Source organism: Octodon degus, unplaced genomic scaffold (assembly GCF_000260255.1).
Source record: "Octodon degus isolate 3935 unplaced genomic scaffold, OctDeg1.0 scaffold00183, whole genome shotgun sequence".
NCBI lineage: Eukaryota > Metazoa > Chordata > Mammalia > Rodentia > Octodontidae > Octodon > Octodon degus.
In genome coordinates this window covers 3,806,946-3,826,857 of record NW_004524759.1, presented here as the reverse complement: position 1 = coordinate 3,826,857, position 19,912 = coordinate 3,806,946, and the positions used below count along the sequence as shown (strand labels likewise).

Genomic DNA, 19,912 nt, shown 5'->3' with positions numbered 1-19,912 from the left:
TTGAAACTGTCTCATTGCTATTTGTTTCTCAATAAAATTATGAAAAAAATAAAAAATAAAATGAAAAAAAAATAAATGGATATGGATATGAAAAAAAAATACTCAACTAAATTTAAGAGATAGGGCTTTTGGCTTCTGGTTTTGTTAGATTTCATCTTATCAAATGGATAAGTCTTGACATTTCATTATAATACAGCAAAAGGTTTCTCAGTAAAAAGGGCCAAGTTCTTATGGTATGCAATGATCTTGTACTGAAAAGCAAAGTTTCATTTTTCTTTACACTGCTAAGTCTCTCAAGGTACATAAACATACGGAAATGTTTTCTTTTGGTAAAACTGATATTATTTTGAATGGAATTAGAAACTTAACTAAAGAAATGGTATCATCTATTATCAAACTATATGTTAATTTGAATTTTTATTGTGCTTCAAAACTATCCAAGTAAAAACATTTGAAAAGATTTTATGAATATGTAAAAGAAAATTATAGAGCCAGGCATGGTGGCCCTCTGAAGCATCTGGGAGGCTGAGGCAAGAGGATCACAAGTTCAAGGCCAGTCTGCATTATTCATATAAGGAGACCCTCTCTCAAGAAAGAATAAGAAAGAAAGAGAGAGAAAAGAAAGAGAAAAGGAGAAAATTGCAGGACTACTGTAATTACACAGTATAATAGAGATACAGTGGCTCACACTATGATTCTTACTGCTAAACAGACAAGGTAAATTAAGTCTGGTGTGGCAGTCCTCTGCTTGGTCTCCAGCCCTGAGCAGGTGCAGCTGCAGCAGACACAGGTGCTTCCACCATCCCTGAACGTCCCGTGGGAAGTCTGTCTGGTGCAGTACACACACAGTCCACAGGGAGAGCACTGATCATACTGCCCTAGAGCCCACAGGGACACTGAGGCTCATAGGACAAGGGGCTTGCACAGTCACTGGCTAGAAAGCAGCAAGGCTGCAGGGAGGGAGGTGACCCGCCCTGGGCTGTGCACCCCCAAGGAAAGCACTGTTGAGATTACTTTCTGCAGTAGTCAGGAATTTAAGATGGAAATATCAGGGCAGAAGGACAGGGTCCTAGGTGGTAGGACAACAACAAACAACTGCTCTTACCTCTTAAGAAACCTTCCTGGTATTCAAGATTTTGGAAAGGAAAATCAGGTATTGAAAGAAAGAGTAAACAGACTGAAAAGAATAGATACATTTTTCTTTCTTTTGAGGAAGAAGTACTGGAAATTGTACCCAGAGACTTTGCATTGAGCTACTTCCCTGGCCTTTTCTAAGATTTTTTAGAATCTTGAGACAAGGACATCAAGTTGTGCAGGCTTAGCTGGAACCTGCCATCCCCCTCCCTTAACCTCCAGAATGCAGGGAAGCCAGGCACACTGCCACACCTGCTTAGCATTGCAGCTTTAGCCTTCACCAAAACCCTGTGGCCTAAGTCCTTTCATAGATCAGGTCACAGCTTGGAGAGGCAAAGCAAGGATGCTGAAAGGCTGGCCTTGTAGCCCTGCCTCTCTGCTGCTCCACCAGGCTAAGTCTGCACTGCTAACTGCCAAAGGGGAGAACTGGCTTCCTAGAGGAGGTCTAGGTTTGCATGTACTCTGCCTCTGCTCTATGAAGGAAGAAGAGTAACTCCTGTGCTCATGCCCATGAAGGATGTTTTCATTTCCTCTGAACCCTGAACTTCCTCTGACAGGCTGCCTGTCATACCAGGTGCCTCATGTGCTGTCCCTCCATCCTGCAGGCCCCCCTGGTGCTGAGCCGCGCCTCCCTGCTGCTGGGCTTCTCCATGCTGGCCGTGTTCAGCAGTGTGCGCTTCGGCATCCCTGGCTCCGGTGGGCTGTGCACTCTAGTTACCGCCTTCCTGGCAGGCTTGGGATGGAGCGACGAAAAGGTGACCTTTTGGTTCAACTTCTGCTCTGATGTTTTTATGACTGATCTTTTGTGTGCAGATTCCCAGCCTTAATCACATTCTTGCCCATAGGTGCTGTTTTCTGCACATACACTTATATGTTCCCCATTGCACGCTCGCATAGCTTCCCCACTCTGTCAGTCTGGAGTCGAGGTCCTCACTCACACAACAGCCAGGGCTGCAGACTGTCACACTGTGGTGAGGCCATACTGTAGGTAGCCAGACTCCTGCTAAGGGACATTTAGGCTATTCTGGCTTTATGCCAAGACAAACTGCATCAATTACACTGTGACACAAATTCCACTTTCCTCCAGGAGCTTCTAGTAAGCCATCCCTCCTCTAAAATGAGATGATTGAGGCTCCAGTGGCTCCATCGGTTAGCACACAGTGCTTATATAAAATGAAATAATTCATGCTCGTATTTGCCCTACCTTTATATCACACTCATATCCCGACACCCTCTTATATGTTTATTTATATTTTAATTTCCTTTTAAAATATTTTTCAGTCAGATTGATCTGACTCCAAAAATTTCTTGTACTACTCTATCATGGTGCCATTAGTATGTGTACGTGTTTTTCATTGATATGTATTACAATGACACCGACCAAGGAATTCTAAACCTTGCAATTCAAAATTAAGCCTCTAAATTTGTAAGTAATGAACTAGGAAAGAGTAACCCCCGGATAAGCTGCAGGATTTGGAGTGGTGCCCAATGGGGTGTTGGCCCCTGGCAACCCTGGGAGCTTGAAGCTTTCTCTGAGGAAAGAAGCTTGAGCTTCTGGCAGGAAGCAGCAATAGGGAGGGGCCTGCTTCACTTCTTGCTGCACCCATCTGCAGGAAAACTAGCATGTGGGCCATACAGGAAAATTGTGACAACCAGACCCTCGCTGTCCATGTCTGCATCTGCCATGACTTGTCCTGAGCTGCCTGTGGCCCAGCCCCCACCCAGGCGGGCATGTAAGCCACCACCCAGAGGAGAACTGCATCTTTCCTCCATCTGTAGCTCCAGTTTCTCTCTTATGCATTTATCTCCTTATCTGCATTCATATGCATGTGTGTACACACACAGAATATCATAGTTGATTGTTCCAATGTATATATTTTGCAGTCTCTGCTATTTAAATCAAGCTGAGGGGGCCTGCCCCTTAGCTCAGTTCTTTAAGTGGCTGCTTCAACAAAGCAGTCAGGCTCAGGTTGCTGTGGTTCGATCCCCACAACCCAAGCCAGTCAAACCTGCCCTGAAGGCATTCAGAGAAAAAAAAAATCAAGCTGAAATTGAATTTCTGATCATTTTCTTATGGCAGATTCCTAAAATTTGAGAGTCCAGTAATATAAAGATTTTGAGGGTGCTAATGCATAGTGTTAAACAGCTTTGTAGAGCTGCATATGTTTACTTTTCTACTAGTAATACATGAAGTACTTCATCAGCTGAGAACCATGTTTCCCAGACTTTAAAGTGAATCAGAGGGCCAACCAGGTAGCTCAGCCTACCAAAGTGCCTGCTCAGGCAGGCACACAGGGACAGGGATTGGATCTCCAGTGTGCTGTGCTGGCCCCGCCCCCCAGGCATGCTGAGACAGCAATTGAGACTGGGCATGGTGGCACGCACCTATAAACCCAGCGCTTGCGAGGCTGGAAACAGGAGGATCACTACAAATCTGATCTGTGTAGTGAGACACTGTAGACCCTGTACTAAATACATACGTACATACATATATACATACATACATACATACATACATAAATGTGAATGTTACATGGAAGGCTAAAATTAAATTTGCTGGACCCCACACTCTAGTATCCAAATTAGGCAGACAACAGTATTTCCAACAAATTTCCAAAGGATCTCAATGCTGCCAATCTGAGCACCACACTAAACCACTGATTTGTATTGTTTTCATGCCTTCTTTGGATGAAAAGACAACCACACTGACTCCAACATGTCTTTGAACCAGTAGTTCCAAATTTTTTGCACAGATTCTGCAGGTCACAGGAAAAGACCCTGCAGGCATCCTCTCCTCTGGGCTACACTGTGGTTCTTGGGCAGGCGGGCTGCCCTGCAGGAGAATGCAGCCACCTTTCTCCCTGGCTTCCTGCTCTTCCTCTCTTTCTCGAGGGCCAGCAGTGAAGCCTAGGGCCTTGCATGCACAAGGCAAGCCCCCTGCCTGGAGCTGCTGCCCTAGCAGGGCCTCCTTTTTTTCTGAATATTTTCCTTCACACATTTCAGAAAGCTAATTCCTCAGATCAAATGACTTAGATTTCAAATTAGTAAGATTCTTAAAATTTGTCACTTACCATACTACAAATGTCTCCGTGTGTTCCGCTTTTCTCTCAGGGTGAGGTTGAAAAGATAGTTGCTGTTGCCTGGGACATTTTCCAGCCGCTTCTTTTTGGACTGATTGGAATGGAGGTATCTGTTGCATCTCTCCAACCAGACACTGTCGGTGAGAATTTCAAAGTGGCTCTTTCGATGTATCACATCTATCTATATGTAGTCGAAGTATTGTCAGTAGTTCTACATTTGGAGTTACCATACATAGAACTTAACTTCTGTAAAAAGTTAATTATGACCTAAGTCTTTAAAGTGGTTAGACAATACCATTTGGTTGCCTAACATAGTCAATATTTAACTCTTTATTTTTCCCTAAGGATAAGAATGTTCACGGGGCTCTGTTGTGATCATGGCCCAGAACTCTTACAGATAATTTGTTCTGTAATACTCATGGAGTAGAAATGTCTGTTATTCCTTCTTTTGGTCACTCATACATTCAAAACCATCAGAGTGAAATTGCATTGATTCTCAACACTGTGCTTTTACTGACTTATGCACCTGTGTTCATTCTGTTCTCCTTGCACTTCATCACAGTGTCCTTCTGCCCAAGCTGGAATCCCATCCCTTGCTCCCTCCTTTGGAATCACAAATGTACATTCTTACCTTTTCCTCCTCCATGTCCAAATATTCTTTTATTTTTTTTTAAGAGAAATACAAAATGGTTAAAAAAAGGGAAGATAAAACAAAAAAAAATTAGAAAAAATACAGAATTTCATTAAACAAAGTAATAGGAATTCAGCAATGATTGTTGTACTACATAATGTTATATTCAAATTAGCTGTTTAGATTGCTAGATATAAACATGCAAAATTGCTAATAAAAAAGAAAAGTTATAAGAAATTTAAAAAAAGGAAAAAAGTTAAGCATTAACTGCCCCTTTCCATATGCCAGCTATATCTTTTCCTCTTCTAATTTTTGTCCTTTTCCTCGTAACAGTTTTTCCTTTTCTTTGAATAGATTCTTTCCTCCTCACAGTATATAATATACCTTTCAGATTTTATTTACTCTTTCAGGTTCTTACACTCAAGTATCCTTTTACAGTATTTTCCTATTTAGAATTCAAAAGTTCTTTAATCTTTTATCCTAAAAAGTCATCTTTCCATTTTAGCACACGCTGATGAACTTTGAGTGCTTCCAGCTTCATGAGATAAGCAGGCACACAAACACTAACCTTTCATGATGCCACTTGCCTGACGTTCCAGAGCAGTTGAGCTCATCAACACAAGAGCATAACTGGTTGTCAGGTACTGGGGCAGATGGAATAGGTAACTGTTTAATGGGAAGAGCATTTAAGTTTTTCAAGGAGAAAATGTTCTGGAGATTAGTTACACAATAGTATGAACATACTTAATGCCGCTGAACTATGCACTTAAGAATGATTGGAGTAAATGTATATCTTTTCACAGTGTAAATTAACACGTGTTAAAATATGCTGAAAATGATGGAGAGATGATAATGTACTTTCTCCATTTTGCTTTACTTCTTTCCTACCACACTTTCCTTCTTCCCAACTTTTCAAAAAGAAAAAATAGCTCCATTCCCCTTATTCACTTAAGCACCAGTTCTTTTCCTCAGTCCAAGCGCTCCTAAGATATATGACTGAGTCCAGTCTTTATTTCACCTCTCAGCAACATTTGGTGCTACTGCATCTTTTTTAAACACTCTTCACTGAATCTTGCTGGTTTTTTGGAGCCCCTTGTGTCCTCCACACCATACGTAGCCCAAATGTTGCCCTTTGTCATTATTCCTATTGGTAGTATTTTGGATCAGTGGCTTTACATGAGCTGTGATTTCTCCACCAGTATTTCGTTATTTCTAAAAGTTGTATCTTTCTTGCAGGCTTCTGCGTTGCTACCTTGGGTGCTGCAGTGCTGATACGAATTGTGACCACATTTCTCATGGTGTGTTTTGCTGGCTTTAATATAAAGGAAAAGTTATTTATTTCTTTTGCTTGGCTTCCAAAGGCTACAGTCCAGGTAACGATGGACAGGATGACTCGCCATTTCAACTGCTGATTCTCTCTGATCCCTCAAAATAGTGAATAAAAAGGCTTTTTTTAAAAAATGTGATGACAATAAGTAATTCCAGATGGATTTATAGTTACATGAATCTATTCTTTAAAAGTTTTATCTTGCACCAGGTGAGATGGTACACACCTGCAGTTTCTAGCTACTTTGGAGGCTGAACCAGGAGGGTTGGAAGTCAGAGGCAGTCTAGACAACTGAGACCCTATCTTACATTTTTAAAAATATAAAAAGTAAAATAGAGGTCTGGGGAATGTGTTCAGTGGTAAAATGGCCCTGGGTTCTATCCCAACACCACTCCTCAAAATGAAAACCTTGATATATCTCAATGGCTCATTTAAATCCTTTTAAAACATCAGAATAAAACTGAAAGTTGAATAAACCCCTATATGAATAAAAAGCAGTAGCAACAGGAGAGATTTAGAATTCTTTAGTTAAAAAGATATGAACTCTTTTTATTTCAATATCTTCCAAAAGAGAGGACAACAGAAATGGCATGGCCTATTTGGAAGTATTCACATATCAATATTATTGTTGATACCAGGATACACAATCAAGAAAAGATTTATTGAAAAACTCAGTAAATGCTTTACAGTAGTCCTCCTTTATCCACAGTTTTGCTTCCTGCATCTTCTATTACCCATGTCTGATCACAATCCAGTAATACTAAATAGAAAATCCCAGAAGGAAACAGTTTGTAAGTTTCATGCTGCATGCTGTTTGGATAGCAGGATGAAACACTGCACTGTCCCACTCCATTGTGCAGTGTCCACCTGGGAACTTGAATCTTCCCTTTGCCCAGCTCGTCCACACTGGGCACACCTGTTAGTCTCAGGTGTCAGGTCACCTGTTGCAGTGTAGCAGGGCTGTGTTCAGGTGATCTTTGCTTTACACAACAATGGCCCATAGCATGGGGTACAGTGGTGCCCATGATTTGTATATGCCAAAGAGAAGACAGAAAGCACTTCTTGTAGGTTAAAAGGTGAAAGTTCTTAGCTTAATATGGAAAAATCATGTAGCAAGCCATTTTCATATATACAGAAGCTATGTCTGTTTCATAGATGCACTGGGAATTTTGGGGGCACATTCCCAAGGATAAGGGGGACTATTGTATTGAATTTGATTTGCTAGATCTTTAATTGCTATTAATTATTCACAACTAGCCCAAACACCTAAGAAATGTCTTAATCTCTTGACCCAAAAATCTGTGTGCTCTAATTGACGAATAACAAGGAGAGCACTTATAGATAGTGCTTTAAATGCTGATTGTGAATATGCTAGGATACCTGTAATTGTTCATTAAGTTAGAACTGTATAATTATAACTTGTTGCAAATGTCTAATGTATTTACTATGTAAATATATAGTATTGTGCATTTGGGGTTACTTACAGCAATTAAGACAACTGTTCTCTGATTAATTTGCCATTTATTGACATCTGCAGACTTTTATTTTCATGCAGTGAAAATCAGATGTTCTTAATTTAGAAGGCTTTGGAAGATGCATATGTTCTGTAATTAGGTTCAGACTGTATGCAGTTGCAGGCTTGGGCTTTATCTCAGAGATTTTTCTTTTTGTCCACCAGACTGCTACATAGTGGTTAATACTATTTGTAGTAACTTCAGTAGGTGAATATCAAAATGGTGATTCTATATATGGAAAATGTGTTTCTAGATGCTAATATTTCAAAATTACCATCTGCCTAACATCAAATCAGTATTTTAAGATATGGAGAAAATACTGAGGGTGTGTTGGATACTGTGTGTGTTGTGGAAGGCATCCTTGGGGACCCACTGGGCCATCCATTGGCCCCTCCCACATCCCCACATATGTACGTGACGCACATCCTACCATAGCCTCAAAACACCTCCAGATTACTTGTAAAGCCTACTATAGTGTAAGTCCTGGGTGAATAGTTATCTCAAAGGGGAATAGTTTTTTTTTTTTTTTTTTGTTTAAAGGCTGTGCATGTTTAGTACAGATGCAATTGATTTTTAATATTTTCAATCTATATTTGGTTAAATTCATAGATACAGAACAGGGAAATGTAGGGCTGACTGGATCATATAAATTTTTTTGTTTTCTTCTGTGGGTATTGCACAAGAAGTAAGACTTTCATATAGATTTTTTTTTTAAATTTAGATGATTTTTTTTCTTTTCAAAGTTTTATTGATGAACATATAGCAATGAGACAGTTTCAAATCAAATCGAAAGTACAGTTTCAATAACACACTGCATCATATAGATATTTATTCTGTATTAAGTGTTTAAAAATCCTTTCCTGTAATCTTATGTTACAAGAAATATATTTTACATCGCAGTATGTCATACATACAAATCCCAAAAGGTCTCAGTCAGAGGGACAGAGAGAGCGCTGAAGGAGAAACATACACTAGTGTAATATTTGACTTTCTTACAAGGAACTCACTGTTGAGTTAGTTCTGTCTGGGGCAGGAAACAGCAGGGTAACACAGAGTCTCTGCGCCCAGGGACTGGGTGAGAGATTGCTGTCCCTCTTCCCATCAGAGGCCCGGTGAATACTGACCTCAGCAGAGGCTGCCCAGCCACGAATCACAATTGCTACCTGCAACCCCAGGGTTGAAAGGAGGCCACACTGAGGACTGGCTGTTCCTTCCCAGGGAGCATTGAAGGGTGGCTCTCGTCCCATCCACACCCTTATGGTGGGCACAACTTCGATGAACAACGACACCTAGTGGCCAAAGCGCTGGAAAATTGAAGTTCTGTGGACTGGATGGCAGGGTGACTGCAGCTATCATGCTGTCTGATGCACAATATTTTCTCTTCAACTTCATCATGTACTATTCTGACATGTACTGTGTGTACTCAGAATATTACATTTACCTCTAAAAAGATGAGAATTTTCATAAAACTTTCCAGCAGTGTATCCTAAATCAAATACACTACCAAGTTTGGAGGCAGTTATTCCAACATCTAATAATATTAACTTCACGTTTCATATGAACACTTCCATGGTTCATGTTTCAAAGTTAGTTTAGGCTCTAAACTAACAACTGAAACAGCACATTAGAATCCGATACTCTCTGTCACACACACACACACACACACACACACACACACACACACACATACCATACAACTTGAACCCAGGGATTTTTTACTGAGCTACATTCTCAGCTCTTGTTTGTTTTTGAGGCCAGATCTTACCAAGCTGCTCCAGCTGGGCTTCAACTTCCAATCCTCCTGCCTCAGTCTCCCAGAGGGAGGGGTGGGATTGCAGGCATGTACCATGCCTTGCTTTTTTTAAAAAAAATTCCAAATTCTTAAAAACAACAAAAAAATGAAAGTCATTAGAAATTAGTAAGCAGAAATGAGTATGCTGTACCTGCTTTTGATTAACATTGGCTGTATTTTCCATGTGTTTTGAGATGTATGTGCCGGATACTTAAGAACCCTACAAATAGGTACATATGCATGAGCTCTGTGCAAGGGTAGAGAGGCATAACCAAAGCCAACTGCAGTACACTTTGAAAGGACAACTAACACAACTTTCTTACTTGGGCAAAAGAATAAGCAGATTATTATTGTTATTGTTGTTATTTTGTAAATATGTGCTTGTCTTGTCTTCATCTTTAGGCTGCAATAGGATCAGTGGCTCTGGACACAGCACGGTCCCATGCAGAGGAGCAGTTAGAACGTTATGGGATGGATGTGTTGACAGTGGCCTTTTTGTCCATTCTTATCACAGCCCCCATTGGAAGCATACTTATCGGCTTGCTGGGCCCCAGGTTTCTCCAGAAGCTTGAACATCAAAACAAAGATGAAGTTCCTCAACAGACTTCTGTGCAGTTTTAGAGGTGAAAAGAAGAAAATGATGAACATAACGTTCAGAAAACTGTTACCAGAGGCTAGTTCTAGCAGGTTGTATTTTGAAATGTGTAATGCTTAAGTCTAAAATATTATAGAATCAAAAGTGTGCCTACTTCTTTATGTAGCAGCTTGAGCCCTTTCCCTTAGCACCTTGGGTATTATATTCTATGTCTGATCTCTCTACCTTCTTGCTTTCTTTCCCCAAACACTTCCTTATTTTATATCATTACTCTTCGATGCTTAGATCCATTTTTGGAATACCCATAACAACAGAACATAATGAAATATGTTCTTTTCAACTTCTTGTTTGGTTGGGTTTTTTTGTTTGTTTGGTTTGGTTTTTTTTTTTTTTTTTGGGAAGGGTCTACAGGGTGTTCAGGGTCTCACTACTAGATTGGACTCATAGTGACCCGCCTGTTTACAGCCTCCCAAGAGCTAGAATTACAGGCGAACACTACCATGCCTAGTCTCAATTGCTGTCTCAGTGTGCCCCAGGGGTGGGGCCAGCACAGGCAGGCCTGGGGATCAAACCCCCAGCCACTGTGCCTGCTTGCAGGTACTTTAATCTGCTGAACTATTTGGTCGTCCCTCAACTTCTTGTTCCTTGAATTTTTCTAGGTATCATACATGTATTTCATGCACACATTCAAAAAATTTCAATCTTTGATGTAAATGGGTTAATTTTTATAAGGACATATCTACAATTCAGAGGTAACAAAGGAAAGACCAATTCCAGCTACCCAGTAGCTTGCTTAAACTTACTGTCAATTTTCATAAGTTTTGTGATTTGTGGTAACTTTGGCAACCACTAAGTTTCCATGCCTACTGAGTCCTGGCTTTTTCATTTCTTCTGTGATCTTTGAAAAGTTATGCTTAGGACAGTAAAAGTCCTAGTAGGAATTTATTTATTGCTATATAATGTTGATGTCAGAGTGAAGTCTTGGTTTTATCACCACACTTAAAGTCATAGCTTACTTTTCTTTTTGTTTCTGTTTCTGGTTTTTTTGTTTGTTTGTTTGTTTATGTGCTGGAGGGGAGGTCGAACTTAGAGCCTTACATGTGCTACGTAAGCTCTCTACCGCTGAGCTACAGATGTGAATGTAGCCCAAAAGCCAAAGCTCTTCTCTCGGTGACCTGGCTCATGAAATCAGAGTTAGCTTGCTCAAACACTGACCAACCAAGCAGCCACATTGCTCTGATCTCCAGTCTAACAGAACACACCTCTGACCTTTTGAGGTTGTGTACATGTTTGCCTGCTATTAAATTGGCTTCTCTGGTGTAGAAGACTTGTTTTAGTTATCTTTGAACCCTTATTATTTTAGAGCATAGAACACAGTAGGCATTTAATACACATTTACTGAATCTGATTATAAAATAATACATTTTATTGAAGAAGGCAGAAAAGGGCAAGGAAAAATATTGAAATGGGCTTTGATATAAACATCCTTCATTTTGATTCTTCTAAATTTTACTCCTGCTGTTTTGGAGGATTTTTTATTTTTAGAAAGCTATATCATCTTCTGAATTAGTTGCATAAAAGACAACATAAATATATTACATTCTATAAAGTTACATTAAATATTTTTATTATATACAATAAATGGTGGACTTTCACAACCATGTGTTCAAGTAGTATTCATTTTTAATGGATAAAATTCCTGCCTTTGTGCTTATATTTCAAAATCCACTCATGCGCTTCCCTGGCAAGTGCAGGGGCCTGAATTCAATCCCTGGTTCCACCAAATACATAAATAAATAATTAAAAAACAAACAAACAAAATCCATTCATTCCCTCCCTCACAATACACGTACAACATGCCACTGTGCCAGGCACTGTGTGAAATACCAGGGAGAACAGTGATGAACAAACTAACCAAGAGCTCTGCTTTTAAAGGAACTTGGCTTCTAGAGGGAGACTGACACTGTGGAGAATACAAATATGAATTGGACATACTAGTTCACTTCAGGAACCTTACAAGGAAATGAGATAGGGACAAATAGCTATAGGCCACATGAATACTTCAAAACTTGTTCTCATGAGGAAAACTTAGAATGTGTTACTTGAACTGAACCTTCTAGAGTGGAGAGGATTTGGGTGGATGGATAGATTTCAGAGGGTATGGTGAAGATGAGAGCAACACAGAGGAAGGCTGGTGTAATAGCAGAGCTAAAAAATAATAAAGCCTAGAGCATAATGACAGACAGTTGAGAATGACAAGTGGATATAAGATCAGGGAAGAAAACATTGAGATTGATGACTTTTTTGTTTTTAGTACAGGGTCTCACTACACAAATCAGACTCATAGTGATCCTCCTGTTTTCAGCCTCCCAAGTGCTGGTATTATAGGCGGGGCCCCACCACACCCAGTCTCAATCACTGTCTCAGCTTGCCAAAGGGGTGGGGCCAGCACCTTCATGCCACTTTAGAAACAAGTGGCATCACATTTTTTTAGTTGACTAACTCAAATTAAATCTAGGCTCAGTCCTCTGACCTAGTGAGAATTCTTAAACTTCATTTATGGATGTAGCCTTCATCTTGCTTACAGGGACCCAAAGCATTTAAATCTCCGGGATTCTATTGCTTCTGGAGAAGCCACAAGACTCCTAGCAAGTCCTCCTTTCCAGTTGGACCCCTATCTTTCCTCCCTGTATCCCCAGAAAAATCATTTTCCAATGAAAACACGGCATTTGATTCACCCTATCACAAAGACACTAGCTACACTCCTAAAACTAGACAGAAAACAACTGCTGTTGTTCACTGAGATATCTACAACATGGTGAAAGTAAGAAAATGTTACAGTGAGTTCTTATAGAAATTCATGAAAGAGGTATAATTTGAATCAGAGCTTGGGTTAAGTCAGCTTTTCATTGATGTCACAAGACAATCAACGTGTAAGGGGAATACTTCTGTTAGCTCACAGTTTAAGTCTGTGGTCAATTGGTCCTGTTGCTTTTGGGCCTGTGGGCAAGGCATTACATCATGGCAGGGAGTGTGTGGTGGAGCAAATCTGCTAATATCATGGCCGGGGACCAAGAGGAGAGGAAAGGGCCTGGGGTCCCAGTGTCCCCTAAGGGACAAATGACCCAACTTCCTCCCATTGATATAGGGACGTGAAATTCCCAACCTGGCCTGGATGAGTTTGTGTTCTCTAAAACTGAAGAATGAATTTTAGGAACAAATGGAGGTTGAGGGTAAAACTTTAATGGAAAGGAAAGCTTCTGTCAGAGAGAGACAGAAGGGGGACCCGAGTGGGTTGCCCAGGAAGCTGTTTCTTCCAGGGACTTTTATAGTGTAAAACCATGTGGGGTTGAGGTAGGGACAAAGGGGTCTCACTTAGGCAGATGCAGGGTGGGACTAAACTATGGTCAACAAATGGGATTACAAGCACCATTTGCTCAGGTAAAATTGATTAGGTCCAGGACCAAATGGGGGAGCGAGTCACATAGCAAGCAGGCATGAATGTAAAACAGGACCTTATCAGGAGGCCTTCAGACCATAATTCTTCCTGAGTAATGATTGATCCTGGATGCCAGTCTTTAGGTTCGATTTACAGCAGGGGCCTCCATCTTTCCCAAAGTTGTAAGGTGCCTGGCTGTTGTTATTTCCTTCGAGGGCCTGACCCTGTCTGACTGCCTGTAATTTTCTATCTAACTCAGACTGCCTGTAACACCATCACGCACTACTTCTTGCAGGTACCACAAGCTGAAGATAGAGCTTGTAGCACATGTGATTGGCGGTCATTTAATATCCAAAGCAACTGGACCTTACACTATGTAGAAAAGAGAATGTTCTCAGCAGACAGAATCACTTTAGATAAAACACTGAGGCAGGGCTGGTGAGATGGCTCAGTGGTCTAAAGCACCTACTTAGAACAAGCTTAGCAAAGCAAAGGGACCGCGGTTCAATTCCCCAGCACCACATGCCAGCCAGCCCTGCCCCCTGGTGAGCTGAGCTGGCCACACACACACACACTCACACACATAAATAAATAAATAAAATTTAAAAAAAAAACACTGAGGCAAAAGGAACACAGTGTTCAGAAGTAAAAGTTGTTCTGAGTGTCAGGAAAATGCAACTTGCCTTCCTAAGAAGTTTGGGTCTGCTCTCTGGGCTGGCTCGGGGGACCTATGGGAGATTTTCGCAGGTGAAGTCCCAAGGTTCAAGAGTGCACATGTGCAAAACCAGCAACAACAGCAAGCAGCATGGAGCAGAGCACAGCGACCAAGTGGCCTGTGTCTTTGTAATTCTTACACAGATGGTTATCTCATGTTTACATTCTTACATTACGTAACTAGCGCATGCATGTTTACCTGTGCTGAGTAATGGTGACATAACCGTATCCCACTGTGCGCCTGCACTAGACAAGCAAGGTCATGTCCCTTCATGCTCTTTATCTTTGAAGCAGACTGAGTGGTTACCCACACTCCCAAAACAGTTTTTTTTACACAGACTGTTTTAGAAAGCATCCAGATTCTGTTACAGGAACTTGGGACACCTTTGGACTCCCCTTCAACCAGGGCAGCCCTACTTTGCCTCCTATGAAACTTGGATCAGAAGACTTCATAAGCAAAAAGTAAAAGGTTTTGGGGCCGGGGAGATGGCTCAGTGGAATAAGCGCTTCCCTGGCAATGCAAGGGTCTGAGTTCAATTCCCCGTTCTGCCAAAAAAAAAAAAAAAAAAAAAAAAGTAAAAGGTGTTTACACCACTAGTTGTCTACCAAGTGTTTGCTTCCTACTAAGCCCTGTCGCGTTAACTTGCCACATGTGACTGGTTCTCACCCAGAAGAACCAGTTCAAGGAGACTGCATGTGGTGGGATCCAAAGGACACAGAGCGGCGCCACTGAACCAGGGCAGTCCTGACCCTGCTTTTCCACCGTTTGGGTGTATATAAACTGATTTCAGGAAATATATGAGTTTTGACAAATTACTTCACCACCTCCAATCCCTGGTACTGCTTTCTAGTTGAGTCAGCTGGCTTTTACAATCCTGTAGGCCGAACATAACAGACACTGGAAGTAAAGGGTTGAATAAACTTGGCTCACCAGGTGAAACCAGGAACCCAGGTTCACCACACCCACAGACGGGCTGGGGTCACTTCCATGCGCAGCTCAGCTGAGGACTAAACCCAAGCTACGCCGGTCGCCGGATCCGCCCCCTCCCATGATTGGCCTGCCCTGATGCCCCGCCCCTGTGCCGCCATTGGCTCCCGCCTTGGCACCGCCCCTGGCGCCCCGGCGCGCTCCTGAGCGCGTGGCTAGCTGTCGGTTGTGAGAGCCTCCGAGGGTCACTGAGGGGGTCGTAGCTGCGCCCGCTTCCCTTGATTTCTAACCCCGGCACTCGTCTTCCCTGCAGCCAGACAGCCGTCCCGCCTCTCCAGCGCCTCCTCCCTGCCCGTCGCACGCCCCAGGACCTCTGTCTTCGTGCCGGGTTTCCCGTGCGTACCATCCAGGACGTGTAATCAAGGTGGCGGCTCAGGTCTGTCGTTCCCTGAACGCCGTTGGTGTGAAAGCGGGCTCCGTGCGGGGGCACACGAGGCTGTGGGCACCTCACACCCACGCGGGGTGGGGGACAGCCAGGGGCGCTCTGGGGCCTGGAAGGGCTGGCCCACGGGCTGCTGACTCCAGTCAGGATTGCTGCTGGTGAGACGGGAGTGCTAGAGGGCACCCAGGCTGTCGCAGGGGGAATTCCTCCCCGAACAGCTCTGTTACTGTGGGCGGGAAGGGACGGTCTCATGAACCCGGTGCATCAGGACCAGAATGTGCACTACTGTTTCTCTGAGTTGCGTGATCGTGAGCTCCTGCCCACTACCCGACAGACAGGCAGGTGTGCTGAGAGGAAGGAGTGCTGTACCATCTTAGGCACTTTATTGTCACTGGGGCAAAATAGCCGGCACCCTCAGCTCCACAAAGAAAAAGGTTATTTTGGCTCACAGTTCGAGGAGTTCTCAGTCCATAGCTGTCCAAGTCAAATGCAGAAACAGCTTGGAGGAAGGGCCTGGGCAGAGGACAGCTGCTAAGGTCATGGAGGTCAGGAAGCAGAGAGAAGGGAGGATGTAAACCCAGGTCATGTCCCCAGCCTCTTCCCACCAGGCACCAGCTCCGAACCGCACACTTATCGGGGGATTCATGAGTGGGTTAATCCATTGATGGATATAGCACCTCCATGACCCAATCACCTTCAAACATGCAAGGCCTTGGGGGATACCCCAGATCTAAACCACAACAGAAACTAAACACTAAAATTGAACTGTACCTGAAAAACGGTGCACTATACACTCAGTAACTGTGTATGGATAGGATGAATAGATGAGCTTTTGAAGGAACCAAGCCTATCCACCACTCCGTTCGCTGTACTAGAGCCAGGTCTTGCAATAGTAATTCTGCAGATGTTGGTCATGTAGAGAAATTGAGGTATGTGCTGTGGAACAAGCATTGATGGAAATGTTTTAGAAAATCTTACTTTTCCAAATAATTGTTTTAGGTATTATGATTACAATGCCAGAAAAGACTAGCAAGATCTCTATTCTCATGGAATTTAAATTCTAGTAGAGGAAGATGGAAAAAACAGATAAGCAATCTATGAACAAGGAGTTTTGCATAATGGTAAATGCAGTGACCAAGTGAAAAACTGTTAAACAAGAGATGGGAAGAACTTGCTTTATTTATTTTTTTTAAAATTTATTTGTGTGTGTGTGTGTGTGTGTGTGTGTGTGGCCAGCTCAGCCCGCCTGGGGGTGGGGCTGGCTGGCATGTGGTCCTGGGGGATTGGACCGCGGTCCCTGATGCTTTGCTAAGCTTGTTCTAAGTAGGTGCTCCAGACCACTGAGCCATCTCATCAGCCCCAAGAACTTGCTTTAAATAGCTTCTTTAGGTGAGTCCTCTCTAAAGGGCTTGCAAAATAAAAACTGCTATAGTTGAAATATAAAGTGGCACAAAATGAACTTGGAGAGATAGAGGCCTAATCATACAGGTTTTTGAATAGGCTACAGAAAGCTACTCTTGGATTAAGTGTGAGATTTTTTAAAAGTGTGATATGAAAGTAGTAGTGGATTTTGAGGGAGTGATATGATTGCTTTAGCTTTAAAAAAAAAAAGTCATCTCACAGCAAATGGATCACAGGGACAGAGAGCAAGATTTGTGGCAGGAAACAATGGAAAAATTCAAGAAACCATGACAGAAGTTTGAGATAAAATAACCAAAAAGTAGATGTGCATGAGATACATTTTGAAGGCAGAACTTACAAATTTTGTGATATTTTGAATATAGGGGTGAAGAAACAGAAAAGGTCCCTCCTAGCTAGGGTTTTGCTTGAGTATGAGAAGGTGGTTATACCATTTGCCAAATGGAAAAGACTGGGGAAGAAAGAGGAGGGGACGACTTTTATTTTGCTTACCTTAATTTTTAAATGTTCATTAGGTAAGTTCTGAGTCTTGAGTTTTGTGCAGAGAGAAAAAGACTAGAAATTAAAAGTTGGGAGTCACTAGCATGCAGGAAAAAACTACCTAGATAGAGTAAGTATTCTCATGGAGAACATTCCAGTGATTGAGGGGATGGGGAGTAAGCAAAGCAGAGAGAAGAAGAGCCAGTGGATTAGGAAGAAACTCTAGACAGGGTGGTGACGTAGAAAGCAAGAAAACAAAACATGGTCAATGGTACTAAATGATACAAGAGGTCAAGTAAAATAAAGAGATGTGTGTGTTGGATTTTGTCAACTCATAATAGTTGTGTACTTTGACAAGTACAATGAGAAATGTGGTGAGAAAAAATATAACACTCTAAATATCTTGAGATATTTTACTATGGAGAGCTGATTAGAGAAGGATACAATGGAAGAGAAGGGTTCTTGAAGATACTAAAGCATGTTTTTAAAACTAGTGTGAGTGGTCTAACACAGAGCATTTATGCAAAATGAAATCAGTACAAGAGAGTGTGTCCATCAGTTTTTGGGAGGTTCTTTTTGTGCTGTGACAAAATAAACAACTTAAAGAAGGAAAGAGTTACTTTGGCTCATAGTTTAAAAGGTGAGCCAAAATAAATCTTTGGTCTATTTAGTAACTGTCTTAGTCACTTTCTTTGTCACTGAGACATAATACCAGATACCCACAACTTAAAGAAGGAAACATTTATATTGGCTCCCTGTTTCAAGTCCAGGGTCAGCTAGCTCCAGGGCAGAAATGGCTTGGCAGATGAAAAGCCATTCATATCATGATATCCAGGAGAAAGAATAAAAAAGGAGAGCTAAGGAGAGAATAAACCCTTCCAGGTCACCACTGTCCTCACCCAGTGACCTACCTCTTTGACTAATCCCAATTTTCTTCCTTTTTTAAATTTAATATTTATTTATTTATTTGCTTGGTACAGGGTCTGAGCTGCATCACAATCCTCCTGTCTCAACCTCCCCAGCTCTAGGATTATGGGGGGGGGGGTGCTACCACTCCTGGTTTAAGTGGCCAGCTTGGTATGGGGCCAGTGTGGCACAGGGCCAGCATGGCACAGGGCCAGCATGGCATGTGGTACTGGGTAACAAATTCAGGTCCTTGTGCTTGCCAGGCAGGTGCTTAGACCTCCAAGCTATCTCCTTGGACCATCCCAATTTTCTAAGACCACAGTTACCTATAACTCATCAGTGGATTAACCTAGTACCACTATAACCCATCTTCTAAAAGTTCTAGCTCTAAAACATGAGCCTTTTTGAGAAAAGTTCTAGATCAAAACCTTAACATTCTGCCTCTTGGCCTCCAAAAAATGTCTGTTTTTCTTTCATTTGTGGGCTTTTTCTTTTTTTTTTCTTTTTTTTTTTTTTTTTGGAGACAGGGTTTCGCTATGTGTTTCAGGCTGGCCTAGAGCTCACATTGTAGCCCAGGCTGATCTCAAACTCACAACAGTCTTCCTGCCCCAGCCTACTGAGTTCTGGGATTATAAGCATGTACCACCATGCCAGCCATGTCTGTTTCTTTATGTAAAATGAATTTAACCCATCTCTAGGAGTTCCAAAGTTCTTAACAGTTCCAACTTACTAAAAAAGTTTGAGTCAAAAGTTTCCTCTTCTAATCAAAGCAAACTCTTATCTGTGTACCCCTATAAAAATAAAAAAAATTAAATACTTGTGATGTACAATGACTCAGTAAATATTTTCATTCCAAAAGAGAAAAAGGAATAGAAAGTAATGAGGCCAAATCCAGCTGGCAAACTATATCTTGTAGTTCCATGTCCAGTACCCAGTGCAGTTATGACAAGATGTGGACTTCAGAGGGCTTGGGTGGCCCCACCCCTTTAGTATCTACTTTTATAGCTCCTATGGCCTGTTTTGTGGGGTGGCCCAACTCACTGTCCATAGCATTCCTTAACACATTTTCCATGTTCCTAGCATCTCCAATTTCCTGTAGCCACTACTGTATATTTGGCTTTACTCTCACAGCTTTGCAAGTTGCCCCTTAAGAGGCACACTACTTGGCTTCCCAGTCCTCCTGAAATCTGGGTGGAATCCTCCATGAATATATAATCTTAAATTCTGCCTAGCTACACAACCAGCACCACATGAATGATGCCAAGGTCTGCTCCCAACTCAAGCAGTAGCAAGACCTCTTGGACCATTGCAGAGACTTCTGAGTACCTGGATAGCTGATCACTGTGAAACATAGCCCAGTAAATCAATTCCTTAGGAGGCCCTTCTCAAACAGGGAGCTCTGGGGTTCTCTCCTCAAATGAAAGCTTTATAGATTTACACCTTTCATCCTGGGAAAGACAGGGTCTGGCCAATGTCTGAGATGTCTTCAAGCCATGTTTTCTAGTTTCCTG

The 19,912-nt window shown here is 42.0% G+C and overlaps 1 protein-coding gene across 8 annotated transcripts in view; it reads left to right on the top strand.

Annotated features, from left to right (window-relative positions):
• Slc9b2 (solute carrier family 9 member B2) overlaps positions 1-10,421 on the top strand; it is a 45,708-nt gene extending 35,287 nt beyond the window's left edge. For all 8 annotated transcript variants that reach the window (XM_023703873.1, XM_023703872.1, XM_012517474.2 and 5 more), the window contains 4 exons: positions 1,740-1,889; positions 4,246-4,354; positions 6,082-6,218; positions 9,881-10,421. In XM_023703873.1, coding sequence (XP_023559641.1) covers positions 1,740-1,889; positions 4,246-4,354; positions 6,082-6,218; positions 9,881-10,099 — 615 coding nt within the window. In that variant the 3' untranslated portion in view covers positions 10,100-10,421. The remainder of the gene's footprint in view (positions 1-1,739; positions 1,890-4,245; positions 4,355-6,081; positions 6,219-9,880) is intronic.
• The last annotated feature ends 9,491 nt before the right edge of the window (positions 10,422-19,912 follow it).